Below are 18749 nucleotides of genomic sequence, written 5' to 3' on the forward strand. Positions count from 1 at the left end.
CATCTCCACTCAGCTCGCCCATATTGTCCTCTCCTGCTCCTGCCTTTCAGGATCTGTCAGACACTGGTGACCGTTGTCGTGTTACTTTCTGGGGCTGGATTCCAAACAGCATCATGAAGAAAGAGTATTATGTTCCTCCTTCCCCCGAGTGAACCAGTTCCAGTTTAACACAGTTTTTATCTTTGCTGCCTTTCAATTCTGGCTTTAAAAAATGAAAAAGGGGAAGGCAAAAAAAAAAAAAAAAAGGTGAAAATCTTCAGCGACTTGAATGTAATGTTCCTTCGACATGAAGGCTGATCGCTTGGGATCAGTGGGGAATAGACTTTTCCAGGCTGATTGAATTATGACTTTTTTTTTTTTCCCCTCCCCTGCAAAGCTGCTTGAAGCTGGTGAGAGGGCTGCTCTGGTCAGCGTAGCCCTTGACAGCTTTTAACGTAATCGCTTCGTTATCAGGGTTTATTACGATGACGCCGTCACCGGGGATTGAATGGACCCACGACCTTTCGGTTGCTGGGAGATTTTTTTTGGAACAAGTGCTTTCTATCCTCTCTGCAGTAGGCAAGTGGGGGGTGTGTTTGCCCTTGCCTCACTCCTGAGTTTTGCTGGGTTCATGCTTAATCCTTCTTTGCAGGGAGAAACGCTCATGTGCAGAAAGATAATGTTTTATTTTATTCTTTTTCAATTTCTTAAGCCTGGGAAGGGAGCTGGGCTTCACTGTAGGGCCAGAGCTTCAGTTTGAGCTGTCCTGAGTAGCAGGAACAGTGCAGTGTCTGGCAGCAGGGAACCTGGCACGAGTCTTTTGTCCAAGGATTTATCCAGGGCCCTACTTGGGTGTTGCAGCCAATGCTCTTGCAGGGTCTTTATGAGGACCCAGGGTCAATGAGTGCTGCTGTGTTCCACTGGGCTCAGGGTGGCCTTGTTGGCTTGTGAAAGGGGGCACCGGGAATTTCCATTCCCGACTCTTTGTGCAGTGGAGTCAGGAGAGGGGATTCAGTGGAAAATCCAGTGTCAGGGCTCTGGGGTCTTGTTCTTGCCACTGGTTTTGCTGTAACACTCCTGGCAAAATCACTGTTTGCAAAGCCAGCAGTGCAGCTTTGCAGGAGTGGATGGAGAGTTCAGGTGTTTCTGTGCTTCTCTGTGTAAGAAGAGCCCTGATTCATTCCCCGTGATACCCAAGTGCCTGTGAAAAGTGGGGTCCATTTTAATTTTACTTGTACACCAAGCCCTGTGTGCTCATTGCAGAATCAAGGCTTCTCAAAATCGTGGCTGTGTGACCTCAGTTCTTCTGTGGGTTTTGGCTTTTCCTGAGAAGAAATGAGCATCTTGTCTGTCCATCATCTCTGGGGTGAGGTTTGCTAAGAGATTACAGCAGAACAGGGAGATCCCACGTGCTGTCTGACTGCTACCAAGCCCTTTTGGGGGGAAATGTGCCCTCAGGGGGGCTGATGCTGGTCAGATGAGGCAGAAGGCACCAGTTCTGTGGCCCAAGCCCTGCTGAAATCTGTCCCTGCTCTGCAGACACCTCGCTGCTTGCAGCTGAATTTCTCTCTCCTGTAGTTCTGCAGTGTCCTTGGATCCTGAACTCTGAGGTTTTGTATTCTTTTTCCTCTTGCTGCTCACAGATGTCCATGCAGGAACTTTGCAGGTTGCCCAAGCTGGGGCTGCTCTTACCTGCTTGCTGTGCAGATGAAATTGGGAAGGTGGTGTCTCTTCTCTTGACCTGTGGAACAGCTCAGCACCTCCCTGAGCCGTGCCCTTGGGGTTGCTCCCTGTTCCCAGTTGCTGGAGTTGCTCTGGGGCTGTTGCTGTGCCTGGTGGTGATGAGTGGACAGAGAGTTGGTGGCTCCTGGTTTTGGAGTGGCTCTGGAGAGATCCCCTCGCAGTCAGCAGCACCCGGGCTGGTCCGTGCTGCTCCCCACTGAGCCTTGCAAACAGCAAACAGCTTTGTCTGTCACAACTGCAGAGGCTGTGTGAGGAGCTGTCACTCTGTTCTGACAATGTCCTCTCCCATCAGATGGCCCTGGGCTCTGTCACTGCCTCTCCCGTAATCCCTTGGCCAGTTTCCATTTGGCCGGCGCTCGCCACGGCGCTGACCCCATTTCCTGCCCTAATTCACCAGAGGGGCTGCCCAGGCCCTGCAGCCCCCCGGGCACACGGGGGTGGTGCCCCTGCCGTGCTGGGAAGCCTACATTGGAGATAGGAAACCCCTGGGATTCTGGCTTTTGGAGGGCATCACCCTCCCAGCTTCACAGGGGGAACATCTCCCCGTGCAGCAAAGCCTGGGCTGGAAGCTGGAACTTGCCTCCTCTCCCAGTGCAGCACTGGAGGAGCTGTGGCCTCTGCAATCAAAGGACCATTAAAATACTTCCCTTGTTTCCGAGGCTAATTGATCTCAGTCAGTGATTTAAATCTTTCTGTGGCAGGAGTGTTCTATTTAAAGGAAACTGCCATTTAAATTAAAAACCCAAAGCACCACACTACTTTCTGCCTGCTGTTCCTCCTTGGGAAGCTGAAGAGGACAATAATGGAAAGGTGTAAAGCAGACATGTTCCTTCTCTTTTTCTTTGGTTGCATATGGACACTTTGTTTCTTCTGTACAGTCAAGGGCAGCCATAGAACTGGAAATTGCTAATTCCGTGATTATTTTCATTAAATGGAAAGTATTATCATTTTGTTAAGGATTCAGCTGTTTGGGCGAGGACCAGGAATTGGCATCACTGCAGGGAGTGAGGGGAGACCTCCCCAAGAGCTGCACAGCCAAAGAGGCAGGTCTTGTGCCCCTTGGAGCTGAGAGAAAACCACACAGCAGAGACAGATGGATATGAGTCCAGGGTAACAGTCCCCAGATTGCTGATGGACCTGGGCACAGCACCAAGCCTTGGTGTTCCCTGTTCGTGCCCCCAGCCTGAGCCATAAAACCTCTGTGGCGAGCACCCCAAAACACCTCGGTTTGTGTGTGCACAGAATCAGCCTCATCCTGCTGGTGAACAGGGCACAGCAGAGCTGCTTTTGGGCTGAGGGCAGTGGTCAGGTCCTCCTGCCCTCCTCTGCCACCTGAAGGAATGACGTGCCCGCTCTAAGTGCTCCTCAGCTGCAGATAAAAAGCCACTTACTGTATAGAAATGTGCCCATTTTTCTGACTGGAATCAGCACGCTCGCTGTTTTCAAGTGGATTTTTCTCATTGATTAAACCTTTGTGCTTTACAATAGCACTTTGCTAATTGGTACTTTGCATACACAGAAGGCTGGTGTGTGGCTCTCTCTGCCCCAGCAAGATTTAATGGCAGCAAATGTTACTTATTACTTAGGTTTCCTTCCTTTTATAAATCATGGTATAGAACTCTTTACTAGCACACTCTGAAGTATTACCATAAATAATTAAATCTAAATTGCAATTGACAAAATAAAAGAATAAAGCCCCTTTTATGATGCATTACCCTGGCTTTCTTCCCTTTTAATTGCTCTTGCACCATCATTAATTTGCAGAACAGGGGAATTCATGGGAGGTGCATGTGTGGGAGTGGGGGGGGCTTGTGCTCCATGAGCATCCATGGGGCTGGGAGAAGACAGCAGCCAGGCTTGCACCAGGCATGTGGGACTCATGGACAGGATGGAAAATGTGCTGGGATGGGAAAGGAGCTCCTGTAGGTCCCTGATTAGGCTGGCAGGGCGGGGAGCTGGTGCCATGGGAGGTGTGTGATGTGGAAGGTGTGTGCTCCTCCTACAAGGTGCAGGAGGTGGTGGCAGCACAGCTGGGCTCGCTGAGATCCTGATCACAAGGACTTACAGGTGCATCTGACTCCTCTCCTGAGCCCTCCCTCCTGTGCTCTCATTCCCAGAGGATTAGCCTCTGGCTCAGCTCACAGCTTTTAGCTCTGGAGGTCCCAGCTTTGATCTGCTTTTGGCCAAGACAGCAGTTGTCACGTAAGATGGTAGTAAAGATCAAGGAGGCTCCATCTTAGGACTTGATAGACATGTTAAGTCGACATCAGTGGGGAGGGAATCTCTCTCCAGTCAGAGGAAGCTGCTCTGGTTTTAGGTGTTTGAGGTGGATCCTGACAGCGCTGTCCTGAGAGAAGGAAGATGTCAAAATGTGGTGAGGCTGAGGTGTCTCATTGTTTGTGTCATAGACCCCAATTAACTGTGGCTCCCCAAAATGACAGTGAACCTGCTGGGGGCTGAGGAGCCAGGGGAAGGCTGCAGAAAGGCTTTTTCTCCTTGGTGGGTGGGTTGGAGGGGGAGCAGAATTTAAGGTGGGAGCACAGGGGAGGTTGTGTGGCCGGTTGGTGGGTGGTGGAGTTTCTACCGGGTGTTGCACGTTGTTCCTTCAGTGAGTAGAGTGTAATGGTGAGCAAGAGGGAGGCAGCAGCTAAATTGCATCCTCCAGAAGGCAGAGATCCCTGTTTCCCTCCCCAGATCCACTTGCTGCTCATGTTCCCCACGCACCAGTTGCCTTTGTAGCCAGGAGACCCCTTGTTGTCCTTGTTCCTGAATTGCCCTTTCCTTTGCTGCCTTCTCTGTCTGCCAGTTGTGATCCAGGCTGTGGCTGCTGAGGGTTCTGGACTGGTTGTTGTCTCACTCAAGGACACTGAATTAAGCTTCTATGTCACCTTGTTTAAGTGCCTGATTAAATTAAACCTTGCCTGACTGGATCGAGTGATGTATCTCTTTTCTTTCCTACTTCTTTTTTTTTTTTTTTTTTTTTAAATATAACTCAAATTGGAAAGTTTGTGCCTTCTGTAGGACCCGGGGAGGAAATCAATCATCTGTCAAAAGAGCTTCCTCGGGGGCAGGGGGGGCTGGCAGTGCCCAGGCCTCAGCTGTGCCCCACACTGTGAATGCTCATTAGATTAATCTCTGCTGAGGAGCACCTGGGGACAGCGGCAGCCACGGGTGTTTGGGACCCAGCCATGGGTGTCTCCTGGTGAAGGATCTTTTCCCACCCAGAGGTTCTTGCTGCTCAGCTTCATTAGATGTTTAAGTTAGGGGAAAAGAGCATCTGTTTGTTGTGTAAACAAGCAGCTTGTGTGAAAATGTCATGTGCAGAGGGTTTGTGAGGCAGGAAGTGTCTGTCTTCACCGTACCTGGATGCCAAAACTGGGGCTGCTCCTCTGTGTCAGGCTTTGCCAGGAAGCCCAGACTTTTTTCTTTGTGACTTTTCCCCTTGGTTGTCCTGTTCACCCTGGCAGTTCTTGCACATGCTGCTGGGAAGGACAGGATCTTTCTGGTGTCTCACCCAGGCCCTGGGTCACATCAGCCTTCCATCTGTCTGACAGGGCCCGTGTGCTTATGTCTTTCCAAGACCAGCAAAATACGAATCTCCTGGGTCACTAAAGGGAATCTGTGAGGGTATTCCCACCCTTTTTGTGGCCTGGCAAGCCCAATATTATTCTTAGAAGGTGAGCAGAGTGTTTTTCAAGGACGCTCGACCGGAGGAATGTCGTTCCTCGGCGCGTGGGATGGAATCTGGGCTCGTGTTGGCCTGTGAGACACAATCTCCCAAGAACAGTTTTATTTACTCTGTGCCACTCTTCCCCTCCAGTCAAGGATGTTCTCTTGCAACATAATTGGTCCCAGTTCCCACCTTAGAAAGCTGTGATGTTCCCTGCACTGCAGCTGCTTTTAATTTTTTGGGGATTGTTAAAAGTTCATGAAAATAGTCACGTTTTGCACCATCTGCCGTGTGCAAGGAGATAAGCAGCGTATGGGCTGAGGGCCAGGGGCTGGGGCAGGAGTTGGGAGTGTCCTCACACTGTGACTGCACCTTCTCAACCCTCCTTTTGCTTGTCTAGATGGCTTTTTTGAGCAAGGACTGCTCTTGCCGTGTTGTTGTCCGGTGTGATTAGTCCCGGTCTTGAGTTGGGGATCTGTCCTGGTTAAACCACGCCAGGTTCTCCCCCTGCAAATGCTAAACAGTCGTGTTGGGGTTTGGCAGAGGAACCTCCTGCTCCATCCAAGGGCACAGCAGTGACTGTGGAAGAGATCACAGCTACCTCCAGACCTGAGGAGTGCCAGGAGAGAGCATTATAAATACATTTTGGACGTCTGCTGCAAAGACTTTGAAAGGGGATCTTGAAATGAATGATTCAAACCATTGACATGAGGGACTGTGGGTTGACCTGTTTTCACAGTGGAGGGTTTTGAGCATGTCCCATCTTGGTTTTGCAGACATGAAACATTGCTGCTTCATACGAGCCTGGCGAAAACCAACGCTGCTCGTTTCATCTGCAATGCACAGAATCATTTCTGTTTCCTTTTGAGGCTGAGAGCAAAAGCAAAGCTTTAAAGAAGAGGAAAAAAAAATAAATAGAAGGAGCTGCAACTGGTTTAGCATTCTACAAAGTTTCTCTGAGTCCTCCAAATCTTTAATTGACTCAGGAGCATAAAATTGAGAAGGGGAGAGAGTGAGAGAGCGTGTGGAGTGGCGCGAGTGATTTGAATAATTTATTGTCCTTTGAAGTTGCAAGAGAAATTTCAGCTGCCTTGGGGAGTAATTTCTCCCCCTTCTGAAAGGGTTTCTCCTTATTTTAAGCTCATTCAGAGGCTGATAGTTTTGCATTTTCTGCATAATTAATGACCATAGCTCCCCCCACTCTCACACAACCTCTAAAGAATGGTGGGGTGATGAAACTTGGTGGTTTTTTTAATTAATAAAGTCAAATTAATTTGGCTGTGTCCTCTTCTTCCCTCACCTCTGTTGGAATTCATGGATTTATTCTTAAATTAGTCTGAGCATGCTGCTAAGATTTACAAATCTTTAGCCTGGACTTTGATTTGTATGAATGGATTTCTAAAATGGTGGTGTGGGTTTTTTTTTCAGTTCAGCTCAAAGATCACCTTGAGACTGGTTCCAGTGGGCTCCCAGAGAGCCAGGAAGATCCTTCAGCTCTTGTTTCTCTTTGTCTGGGGAGCATATGCTTGGTTTTGAGGGCTTTCTGTGTGTGTTATTTCTGTATGAGTGCTATGAAATGCCCCTTTCCTTCTAAGATCTGCTAATTGGGGCTAATTCCAGTGGCTGCCCCTTGAGGGATTGCCTTTCCCTGATGAAAGGGGAGAGGATTGCCTTCCTGGTGCCTGGAGGGACTGCAGGACAGACTCCTGGTGAGAAGCCATCCCTTGGCAGGTGTCAAACAGGAACAGAAACCTGTCCTACTCAAACGAAAGCTCACCTTCCTCAATTACTGGGATAGCAGAATTTAAGGTGGCATCGCTGCTGCTTTTCCATGTTTCCATTTCTCTCTCGCTCGTGTCTTGCACTGTTTTTCTGGCTCACTGAGTCTCTAGTTATCTCAAAGCTGAACCCATCACGTTCCCACTGCTGTCAGTTCTCAGCAGTGTTGTTGGATTCTCCCTTTTTTTTTTGATTCTTTTGTGTTGATGTGCCCACTACAAATCTGAATGATGAGCAGTGTGGCTCAGAGACAGAAACTGCAGTGACTCGTGTGGTAGGAGTCAAAGTTCATCATTGTTAAAGGTTGTGTTCATCCATTAGTCATGGCTTTATTAGGTTCTGGGTTCTTGTTTTCAAGATCTCCCATCTTGAGTTCCCTTGACATCCCAGCCTCAATACTGATAAGCAATACAGGCTCAAAATACACTGTTAAGACTCAGTGTTTCAAGCTTGTATATCCCGAATCTCCTTTTGTTCCACGGAAAATGGGGGGTCAGATAGGAATGATGCAAAAAACTTCTGAATACACCCCAAATTCTGTGCTGTAGGAGCTGTACCTTTCCCTGTTCTTGTAGACCAGGAACCTTCTTCTCTTTGAGCCTGAAGGGAAGAAGCAGACAACAGCTAATGGAAGTAATACAGCTTTTATTTACAGGATTAGGAGAGCAGAGCTTTATCAGAGGATATTTCATTTGCCTGGTGTGCCTTTCACCCCCAAATGATCCCACGTATGAGCTGGCAAACCTCGACTGGGGTCATCCATCCCGTGATCTCGTGCATGTAGAGCTGCAGCCCCTCCTGAGCTGGTGATGCAAGACAGGACTTAACTGTGTGTTTACAGTTTGCAAAGCTCTGTGTCACATCCCAAAACCCAGGGTTAGGGCTGATCTCCCTGATCACATCCTTGGGGCTCCCAGCTCTGCTCTTTCTCGGAAGGACCATGAGCTGCAGGAGCTTGTAGCGGTTTGTTTTCCCCGTTGTGCTGACTCTGCTGTCACTTTGTGGTGGTGCAGGACTGGGGCTGGGCTATATTAAGATGGCATGGCCCCCTGGGAGCTGGATCTGGGCTCGTTAAGCTTTTCCTTCTTGCAGGCTTGTCCCGTAGGAGATGGTTTTTTCATGTTCTGGTGTCCCCCCCTGGACTCAGATTCTTTAGTGACTCAGAGCAGTGGAAGTTGAGCAAAGAGCCAAATCCTTTCTAGCTGGGTCTTTTCTCAGTAGGTGGTGAATCGAGCTGCTCCAGGATGCCATTATCAATGAGATGGCTGAAGTAGAAGCTGTCTTAGCAACTTGGCAAGGGCAGGGAGAGCTCCCTGCCTCAAGCTCGTGATTGCAAACAACCTGGGATTGCTGTCGTGACATTGATGGACAAGGGGCCCTCATTAAATTGCCAGGACAGCTCCTTGGGTCTCTGGCTCTGCTCTGGGTTGTTATGCCTTGTTATGGGACCTGTGGACAGACATGGAATGAGATGTTGCTGCAGCATTTGTGTACCCCCAGGGTCCACGTTGCTGAGGCCACGTGTGCTCCTTTGTTTGCTGGAGCTTCCTGGCTGATCCCAGGGCTGCCATCCTGCATGACAGCAGTGCTCATCTCCTTCAGCTCTTGCTGGTCACAAGGAGCAGCTTCCTTCCTGTGTTGTAATGCCAGGAGATGAAGGAGAATCCTGGCCAGAGGACCATCTGCATTCCCACCAACGTGCTCCTTTGCCCCTGGGTTTGGTCTGTGCCAGGGAGGGAGGGTGGGAGCAGAGAGCAGCAGTTGTGCACCTGCAGTGCTCACCATCTCAACTGGGGAGAGAAGGAGGTGGGGAAACTGAGGCACGGGAGGAGGATCTTTGTGGGATGTGGCCACAGAATGTGTTGAAAAGCAAACTCAGTCCTGCATCCTCCAGATCATGTTCCCTCCTGCACGTATTCCATACCCTGCTTAGTGCTGCCTCTTTTCCCTCCTTTCTTGCCTTGTGTGCAGGGTCTCATTCTGATGCTGGGCACCAGCTCCCTGCTGCATTTGCTGTCCTTCCCTGCCAAACGCAGACCCCTTCACCCCCAACATCAATCCTCCATTTCTCATTCATTGAACACAAGCCCAGGTGATGCTTTGAGCCCTCACCGTGGAAGTTCTCACATGGTGGGTGCTCTCTTCTGTGTGCTCACTACATGCTGTGAGATACCAGGCACCAGTTTTCCTGTTGGGGAAGGAAGAAGAAGGCCTGGAATACCACCCCACTCCCTGCAGAACAGGGACATCTCCCTGTGCTGGCCCATCATCTGTTTTCATCCTGTGTATGTGTATCATTACATATGCCCCATTATCCCTTTGTACAAATCCCAGCTGCAGGAATGTTTTCCTTGGCTGTATCAAGGTGCCACTTGCTGGAGCTGGGAAGTGACAAATACCCTTTTTGCCACGGAGTGAGGTGGATCCTTTCCATGCACAGGGATGTGGGATGGTAGCCTGGAGGATTCCTGCTGAAATGGGATAACTTCATCCCAGTGCTGTTCCCAGGCGATAAGGAACGGTCCCATCCCTGGAAACCAGCAGTTTAAATAGACCAGAAGGAACCATTATGCTTTCCCCTCCAGCAAGCAGGTTTTTCTCACCTTGCATGTCAGAACCAGGAATAGATTTTTGGTAGCCTCAGTCTCCTCCTGCCTCACTGCTTCAGGCTCATACCTCCTCTTCCAAAGGGTCTGTATCCCAGTGCCTTTCAAATAGGAGCTTGAAAGCTGTATGGATGTGCCAGATCCCCAAAATTACAAGCCTGATGGCAAGAACAGCTTGACATGATGCTGGCTATGAATGGACTGCTGCCTCATCCTGGCTGGGGGAAGAGGTGGGAGCTGGCAGCACAGGCAGGTGTTGGACAGCCAGGGCAGTTAAAGGTGTATGAAATGAGTTCTTCATCTTCCTCACCCATTTTCTGCCTGTGTTAACTCCTGTGCTTGGGTCACGTCCTTCATCGCTGCCCTTCCTTCTCTGGGGCCTTTCAGGAAAGGAGAAGGGATAATCATCCAGGTGACATTCCCCTATGGCCAACAGGGAACAGCCTGCACTCGCCTGTGGTAGCACAGCTTTTCTGAGTCAGGGAAGGGCTTTGGTGGCTCAGCAGCAGGGGAATAGCAAGGTGGAAGTATTTCACTTCTCAGAAAATGTCCTCGATCTTTTTTTACCCTCCTTTGCCCAACCTTGCCAGTCCCGTCTCCCTGAAGGGAGCCAAGAGCTGCTGACAGTAAGAGGAAGTCTCTGTCTAAAGCCTATAATTATCCTGTCTGCCTTCCCAGAAAAGGCCAGTTGGGGAGCGAGCGTGCTCCCGTTCCACGGACCAGCCCTGCCTTCTCCTGCCTCCCCAATTACTGCTTAATGGACTTTTTATGATGATAAGACGACTGGGCTGGGGAGAAGTTATTGACGGGGAAATGGAAAATAATTCACTCCCTGTTTGTTTGTTCTGTCAGAAAACCCTCATTTTGCTTTTATTTGTGAGGCACCGAGAAACAGCCCTCGGAAAGAAAAAGTGCAAAATCTGTCCCCTGGATTTCACGGGGACCTGGGTCTCTGCAGGACCTCTCCAAGGGGTGTTCTCAGTCTTGTGGAGTGTCTCCACAGAGACTCCTCCCCGGTCCTGCGCCCAGTTTGCAGCTCTCACTCTTCTCCTGAGGAAAGATGTAGATTCTGGAGCTGTCTCCCTTGCCTCTATCCCTCTCACAAGCTCCCCCGCTCCCTAATGCCACTGCTTTGGAATACAGACCCATTCCAAACAGAGCATTCTTGCTCCCCACTCTCCATCTGTGTCAAATTTGGCTGCTCTCTCCTGTTTTCATCTGCTCTGTGGTTTGTCTCCTCCATCTAATCTTCACTTCCTTGCTCTGGCTCTGAACACCTCCCTTCTCTCCAGCTTGCTCCAGTTCTCTTGCACAGAGTCATGGAATATCCTGACTTGGAAGGGGCCCACAAGGATCATCAAAGTCCAACTCTTGGCCCTACATAGGTCAGCCTAGAGAACGTGCCATTTCCCTTGTTGATCTCTTCTCATTCCCACTGATTTTTCCATCCTTTCTACCTTCTGCTCCACGTTTTGTCTCCTGATTCACTGGTGTGGCAGAGCTGCTCCTCTGGCTGTGCCTCCACACTCCCGTCCCCATCCTTCCAACACAGGGCATGGATCTGTGTGCAGTCAGACCACAGCAGCACGTGCGTGTCAAACACACTTCCTAAAGCAACCAACAAACAGTGGGAGCGTGGCTGGACCCCAATCTCACATTCCTGGCAGGGTTTTCAGGAGGGCAGATGAAAGCACAACCACCCAGGGCTGTGGTTGGGGAGTACCTTGGGCTCCTTCTCCGATTGTGAGCCCGTCAGCAGTTGTGGGAAAGGGAGATGGAGTTTCACTAGATCAGCAGAAAGGTTCAGCCCAGAAACCAAAGGAAGAGGGAGGAGGAAGAAGAGGAGGGGGGGGGTTAACTCTGTGCATGGCGGTGGGAGCACCATCAGATTCCTTCCTGGTGGCTCTGCAAGTTAGTGGGGGGTGAGAAATAACAGGGAGAGATGTCTCATTCCAGCTGACACAAACTGGTTGTTGGAAGATTCCAAAGCTTTTGTCTGGCTTTTGATTTTTACCTTCTTCTCTTCCCAAGAAGTACCTGTTGGAGAAGGTCTCTGAGTTCCCTCTGGTGATGTTTTTGTGGTTATTTTGTTTGTATTTCAGTCTTCAGAGGCTGCAGCTGTGTTCAGTGCCACCCGGGGTGCTGAGTGCTGAACAGAGCCGTGCCGAGACCATCCCTGCTCCAAACTGCGTGTAGTGTCTAGACCAAGACAGACAGGCAGGTGTGAGAAATGAGGGTTGTCACCTCCCCGCTACGTGTGGCAGCCTGAGGTGTGGGGAAGGGCGAGTTCCCAAGGTCAGCCGACTTTGCACCAGAGCCAGAGATCCGAATCCCAACTATGGGAACGATCTGCAGCCTGGAAAAGCAGATTGGGGTGTGCAACTAATGGCAAAATAACATTGACCACAAACGGCTTTGTGGTCTCAACTTTTCCCTTTGTTTTAAAAGGTGGAGTTGCCTATGTGTGTGTATATATGCACAAAAAAGGGTGAGTTTCCATCTGCTGAGTGTTTTTGAGCGAGGATAAAGGTTGTCACTGGCTAACATACCCTGAATCTCTCCTGCAGCGTGGGCACACTCACAGTGGGCAGATCCACGGGGAAATGTTGGGCTCAGCACCACGGGGCCGTTTGCTGAAGGTCGAACAGGAGCGGTGAGCAAAAGGAGGGTGTGTAGGAAGACTCATAAACCGGCCAAGTGGCAGGAAAATGGCCTTCCTGCTGTGCCCTTGCTTCTGCCTCGGTTCCCGTGGCACTCTGGGGTGCAGTGGAGAGCGTGCTCCTTCCCCAGGGTGGGATAATGAGGGTTTACTCACCGGAGAAGGAGGAGCTGGAAGCGGCGCTTTGTGTGCCGGCAGGATGGGCCGCGTGGGCTTCCACGGAGCTGTCAGCGGGGACTGAGGGCTCCAAAAATGGAAGCAAAACCTTTTAAAATCCGTGTTTTGTAGCTGGCTTTCTTTTGTCTCCGTGGATTGCTGCCGCTGTGGGCGAGGGGCCCTTTCAGCCGGGCTCCCGCTGCTCTGCGCTGCGGCCAGATGGGAGAACAAGTGGCTTTGTCTTTATCTGAGGTCCATTGTTGAGGTGCTTTCCTGGGGCTGGCAGGGGGTGGGGGGAGGTGGTAAGCACAGAGGTGGGGTTTGCCATCTGAAATCGGCACCAGGTCCCTGCTGTGGGGCTGAAGGTGCAGGGAGAGAGCTGGAATGGGGGTCAGGAGGATGCAGAGGTGCAGAGGCACTTCTGCAGCCCCCGCGGGGGCAGCCTGGGGCACAGAGGGACAGCATCACACACACTGGGGCAAATACACAGTGATGGGGTCAGGGACCATCCTCCAGCCTTTTCCTTGGCACCTGTGGGGCCAGACAGGTCTGTTACTGTGATGGTGGCACGTCCAGGCCTGTGGGAAGTGGCTGGAAGGGGACATGTCCCTCTCCTTGTGGGAGCAGCTTTGTGCTTGGACTGCCCCACAGCTGGCAGGTGTAGCTGAGGAGAGAGCAGCAGTTTTGGGGCTGGAATGTACTGGGGTGGTGTGGAGAAAGCTGCCCCTGCCTTTGTGTGGTCTGTGAGGCTCAGTGCACCCCTGACCTCCTGGTCCCTCCATAACCCTCCTGTAGTGCCACAGGAGGGACACCCTGCTCCGACCAGGCTTAGGGAAGGCAGCAGAGGGACCCTGGTGCACCTTCATAACTGGCTTTTTCTTCCCCTTCCCCCTCATCCCGCTCCCGTCAGCTGTCAGCTCCGATATGTGGAGCTCATTTGTGCTCCTGCCTCTCTCCCACCCCTCAAACCACCTCTGGGTTCTCCACCCCTTTCCCTGTCTTTGGCATTTGATGTCTCAGACAGGCATATGGTGGCCAGCCTGTCTCCCTCTCTGCTCGTCCATCACCCGCTATTCACCATGGCAGCCGTTCCCAAGGGACATTTGGGTTTAAAGGCTGAGATGTCCCCTCCTTTCCCCCACTCCTACATCTTTCCAGCTTCCTTGCTGTAGAGCTGCTCAACCTGTTGTGTCATCTGTGTATCGTTAGCAGGGAGATGTTGGGGTGGTTTTAACGTGACTGCGTTCGAAGAACTTTTCCTGCTTTGGTGTCACATGAAAGAAGGAAGGAGGGGAGAGGAGAGGAGGCAGCAGCATCTTCCTCTTTGGTGGGGAAACTGCCTCAGTGTGCAGCCCTGGCACGTGGGCTGATTCCTACCATGTGCCTGAGGGATGAGTAGAGACCCCCACTCTTTTCAACTCGCAGCTTCTTCCCAAAGTCGGCAGTAGAATCCCAAAATCCCTCACAGGAAGCATTAAAAATATCCATGTTTGATGTGGATACCAAAAGACGTGTGTATACACTGCTCAAATTTAGGGTGCAATATTCTGCTTTAGACATGTTTCAGATGCAGCTTTAAACTGAAAGAGAGTAGGTTTAGATTAGATATTTGGAAGAAGTTATTGCCTCTGAGGGTGGGGAAGCCCTGGCACAGGTTGCTCAGAGAAGCTGTGGCTGCCCCATCCCTGGAAGTGTCCAAAGCCAGGTTGGATGGGGCTTGGAGGAACCTGGGATAGTGGAAGGTGTCCCTGCCCATGTCAGGGGGTGGGACTGGATGGGACTGGGATTCCATGATTCTGAGCAGATGCCAGCACTGCCTGTGGTTCTCCAAGCCTGTGATTTGGGAAGTGACACCAGCAGGAGGTTGGTTGTCTGTGTGGGGTGACGGGAAGGCGAGCGCGGGGTCCCATCAGCTCCCGGAACATCCATCGGAGCCTCGGGGCAGGGTCGGAGCAGCTGCCAGGGGTGGCAGAGGTGAGGGCAGAGGGCACTCAGCGTGTGCTGGTGCAATTACAGGGCACAGGATGGATGAGGAATATGTGGCAGCTCTCCAGCGTGTCGCTTGCCCTGGCTGTTGCTTTTGGGAAATGCGTGGGAGGTGGGCAGGAGTGAAAGGTTCAGCTTGACTTGATGGCTTTCCATTAAGCTGTAAAGGAGGATCACAGGTACACAGCAGCCATCCGGTCTTTTCAACCTTCCCTCCGGAGACCCAGACCCCGCAGGAAGCCTCTTGTAGTAGGAAAATTCTTTTGAGCTCCAGATTTTTCCATTCCTGGCTTGATGCTGCACAAAAAATAGGTTTTACTGCTTGGCAAAGCGGAGAAAGGGGAGGAAAAAAAATCTCTGTGACCATTGGACTGGTGGAGCTTAGACTCAGCCTTTTCAAACCTGACTTGTTTTCAGCTCTCCATGCAGGAAGGTTGGTGAAGTGATACAAAATCCCCTGGACTGCGAGTATGTCGTCCGGAAACTGTGTTGCTTTGATTTTTATTTATTTATTTAAAACCGAGGTCCCGCATTCTTGGCAAACGAGGGGAAACACCTCAGACCCTCTGAGTGGGCTGACAGTGTTTCACATGGCACCTTGTCCCTGCTTCTGGAGGCTTTTGAAGCCGTTTGCAGAGCTGAAGGCTCAGCTCTAAGTGTGTGTCTCCCTGCAGGCTGGACCTGGCACGGCAGAGCTGTGCGGGTCCCACGCAGCACCGAGGGATTGGTCTCAGCTTTGGATCCATCACCACCTTGGATCATCACCACCTTGGATCATCACCACCTTGCCTGTGATAGCGCTGGCTCTCTCTTCCCAGAGGGGAGAGGGTTGCTCTGAGCTCGGCGTGGGCTGGTGACAAGTTCTGCAGTGACTGGGGGTGCAGAGGTGGAGAGCGCGGGGAGGGGGGGAGGAATCAAATCTGCAGCTCAGAGGCTTGGGCAATTTTAAAATCAACAATTTAGCTCTGGTTTTCACCTGTTTTTTCCAAGTGAGTAGTAAAATCCAATGGGTTGTTTGGTGGGGGTTTTTGTTTGGTTCCTTTTGTCTCTCGCTGTCTAACGGTGAGTCTCTCGTAGGCAGCTGGGAATTGCAGGGAGCTCAGGAAAAAACCTGTTCACAGACAGCTCAGCTTCCCCATCACCACACACTGAGGTGACACGGGACCTCAAAAAGGGATGCTGAGCAATGACTCCAAGCTCACTGTTTTTTGGAGCACCATCCCTTTCTTCAGGGTGGAAATAGAACCTTGTTTTTCTCCTCAGCTGAGCTCTCATCATGCTGCACCCATTTAAATGTATACCTGACATTAAGGTTTATTAGGGGCTTTTATTTTAGGAAATGAACTTGCATCAATAAAGTGTTCTTAAAAGCCCTGGATGTTTTTAGCTGTACCTTCAGAATTGACTTCTGCAAACTCCTCAGATATCGAGCGGAGGTGAAGGGAGGAAGGAAGTCAGGCTGTGGGCAGAGTGAGCATTTATATTTTAGCCTGAAGCAAAGTTTGGGTTTTACCTTTCTCAGATGGAAGACAGATCCCCCAGTACCAGTTCCTCCAGTGGGACTTGCTTGATAACCTTTAGCTGTAACATTGCAAAGAAGACTCTGACCTCCAAATATAGATTTGGATATTTATAAAGGCGATGCTTTGTACACACAGCATTCGGTGGGACGTAAACAGCTCCAGCAAATTGTATTTACCTCCAGCGTGGAAACAAATGCTTGATTGCATCACATGAGCTTGCTCAGTGCCTTTTATTTATATACTGCTGGCCATGCCAGGCAGGGAAGGGGAGAAGGCTTCCTTTTGTCTTTTGACCCCTAAAAGACCCTGGAGACTTCTCTCCAGCAACCATTTGCCCTCCTGTCAAGCCCTGTGGGAGGCTGTTTGCATCCTATTTTATAGACTCTGAGTATGTACAGATAAATACACTCATTTCAGAGTCACGTGCTCTGCTTTTCTCAAGGAAAACAGACGGCAACTTTATGATCTGAGTGATTTTATTTGAACACAGCTGTGGCCTTGTGATTTAAATATTTCAATAAATTTTAAACTAACTAGATGAGAGGAAACCGCGCAAGGAAAACAGGTTAGAGCACGGAAGGAGGATTCCCAGGGGGGAGAGGCAATATGGGCTCTGCATGAACGCTCCTGGCCTCAGCTTCCTCTCCTGAGCAGCCCCTTGACACCTTCCTTGGTCAGAAAGCCCATCCCAGCATCCTCCCATCCTTGCCAAGATGCTCAAAGGTGGTGGGACATGGGTGGAAATCAGTGGATGGGCTGAGGGAGAGGTGCTGTGGGACCAGGTGTTGTTCCTTTGGGCCTGGGCTGGCCCAAACAGCCTGTGTGTGTTTGGGCATCGCTGCACCTCGGAGCAGCTGAGAGGAGTTTGAGGAGCTCCTTCCTTCAGCAGCGTGAATTCCGTGTTTTTCTGGGCTCTCTGATGCTGGGCAGAGGGGAAGGGGAGCTGCAGGAGGGACTGCAGGCTTGGCTCTGCTCTTGGGCTTGACAGCTGGGCTGTTTTGAAGAGATCACAGCTTGGGTTTGTTGGGCTGTGTCCTCTCCACCCTCCTGTTCCAAGGGATGACGTACCTGTGTGAATGTACCCGTGAGGGCCACGGGGAAGATTTGCAGATGAAGGCAGAGGTGCTACAAGCCAAGGAGGTTTCACATCCTAAAGCCACTGGCACCAGCCTGTTTCACACCATCATCCTCAAGATCTGTTTGTGCCAAGTCCTGCTTCATCCATTTCATGGTCCTCCTCCCACCTTCTCCCCCTGCCTTGGCCATGTTACTGTAAATCTCCCCCATTCCTGGGTGTTTTGGTCCTTTTCTTGGACCTGGGGAGTGCAATTCAGTGTTTCTAGATGTTGTTTTCAGCTCTCCCAGCTTTTGGTGATTATGGTTAGATGGGCTTTGCAAGGGCAATTTCCCCTGTGCAAAACAATTTTAAAAGTCCACTTTTCAGGAGTAAAAGAGGCTTTGCAACATTGAAATCTCTTTGTAGCATCAGACCCTTAATTATTTCTTGCTGGAGATTCTTCATTTGTAAAAAGAAGGTAAAGACTTTGTTCCTACAAGGCCAAGAGGTTTAATTTCATCTGGGATTATTAAGAATAGCAGTGACAATGTTATTATTAATTACAAATGGTGTTTATTAGAGTTTGTCTTTCCTTGTGCCAATGATGATATTTCTTTTTTTTCTTAAAGGTCCCCCTGTGTTCATTAAAAAACCTGTGGACCAAATTGGTGTGTCAGGAGGGGTGGCCTCCTTTGTGTGCCAAGCGACTGGAGACCCAAAGCCACGGGTCACCTGGAACAAGAAAGGGAAGAAAGTGAACTCTCAGAGGTTTGAGGTAAGAGATGTCCTTGAAATCTGTGCCTGTGTGAAGAGAGAGACTGACACAAAGCAGCCACTGCTCCTCTTTGGCCCTTCTCAGACCTGATAATAAAGGGAAATTTGGAAGGGGAGGAGTTTTAACAGCAGGAGGAGTGAAATGCAAGCTCTTGGCCATGTCAACAGCTGGGTTTGTTCCAAAGCAAGAGAGAACTTGGCTCACTTATGTTACTGGAGTTTTTCCTTTTGTTTTGTTGTTTTTTATCCCCTTCCTGGGATATAATATAACTTCTTCCTTCCCTAAGAGACCCCAGCTAAGCTGGTGGTTCTTCATCTCTGTAAATGCACCTTTCATCCCCATCCATGGCTCAGCATTTTAATCCTGGGACAATCTGGAGTAAACATCACAGTTGTTGGCAACCAGACCCAAGCAATTGGCATTGCTTAGATAGAAATGAGGGTGGAAGAACAAGGACTGGGAGGTCATCCTGTGGAATTTGCTGTGGGACTCAGCCCTGCCAGGCAGCTGCGTGCTGAGAGGAGCTCTGTGGTGTCAGCTGCCTCTGCGGGTGGGGGAACAAGGCAGGGGTTCGTTTTTATTTTGTTTTCCTTTGCTCCATTTCCTCCTCCCTCATCACAGTTGTGCTCTGAACACCCACCCCCCACCCCACCACCGAGGCTCGTCCTTTCAGAGCCCTTGAGATGCCCGTGGTGGGACATGTTCACAGTGGGATCCATCACGGTGGGACCCTTCAGCTTCTCCCTTCCTCCAGCTGGGTGGGAAGGCTGTTAAAAAATGGGGGGCCAAGGCACAGAGCCCTCCTGTTTCTAGTTT

At 50.5% G+C, this 18749-nt stretch overlaps 1 protein-coding gene across 18 annotated transcripts in view; it reads left to right on the forward strand.

Annotated features, from left to right (window-relative positions):
• PTPRS (protein tyrosine phosphatase receptor type S) overlaps positions 1-18749 on the forward strand; it is a 166377-nt gene that overhangs the window by 64417 nt on the left and 83211 nt on the right. For all 18 annotated transcript variants that reach the window (XM_064636953.1, XM_064636952.1, XM_064636955.1 and 15 more), the window contains one exon: positions 17788-17933. In XM_064636953.1, coding sequence (XP_064493023.1) covers positions 17788-17933 — 146 coding nt within the window. The remainder of the gene's footprint in view (positions 1-17787; positions 17934-18749) is intronic.

This window comes from Pseudopipra pipra, chromosome 27 (assembly GCF_036250125.1).
Source record: "Pseudopipra pipra isolate bDixPip1 chromosome 27, bDixPip1.hap1, whole genome shotgun sequence".
Classification (NCBI taxonomy): domain Eukaryota; kingdom Metazoa; phylum Chordata; class Aves; order Passeriformes; family Pipridae; genus Pseudopipra; species Pseudopipra pipra.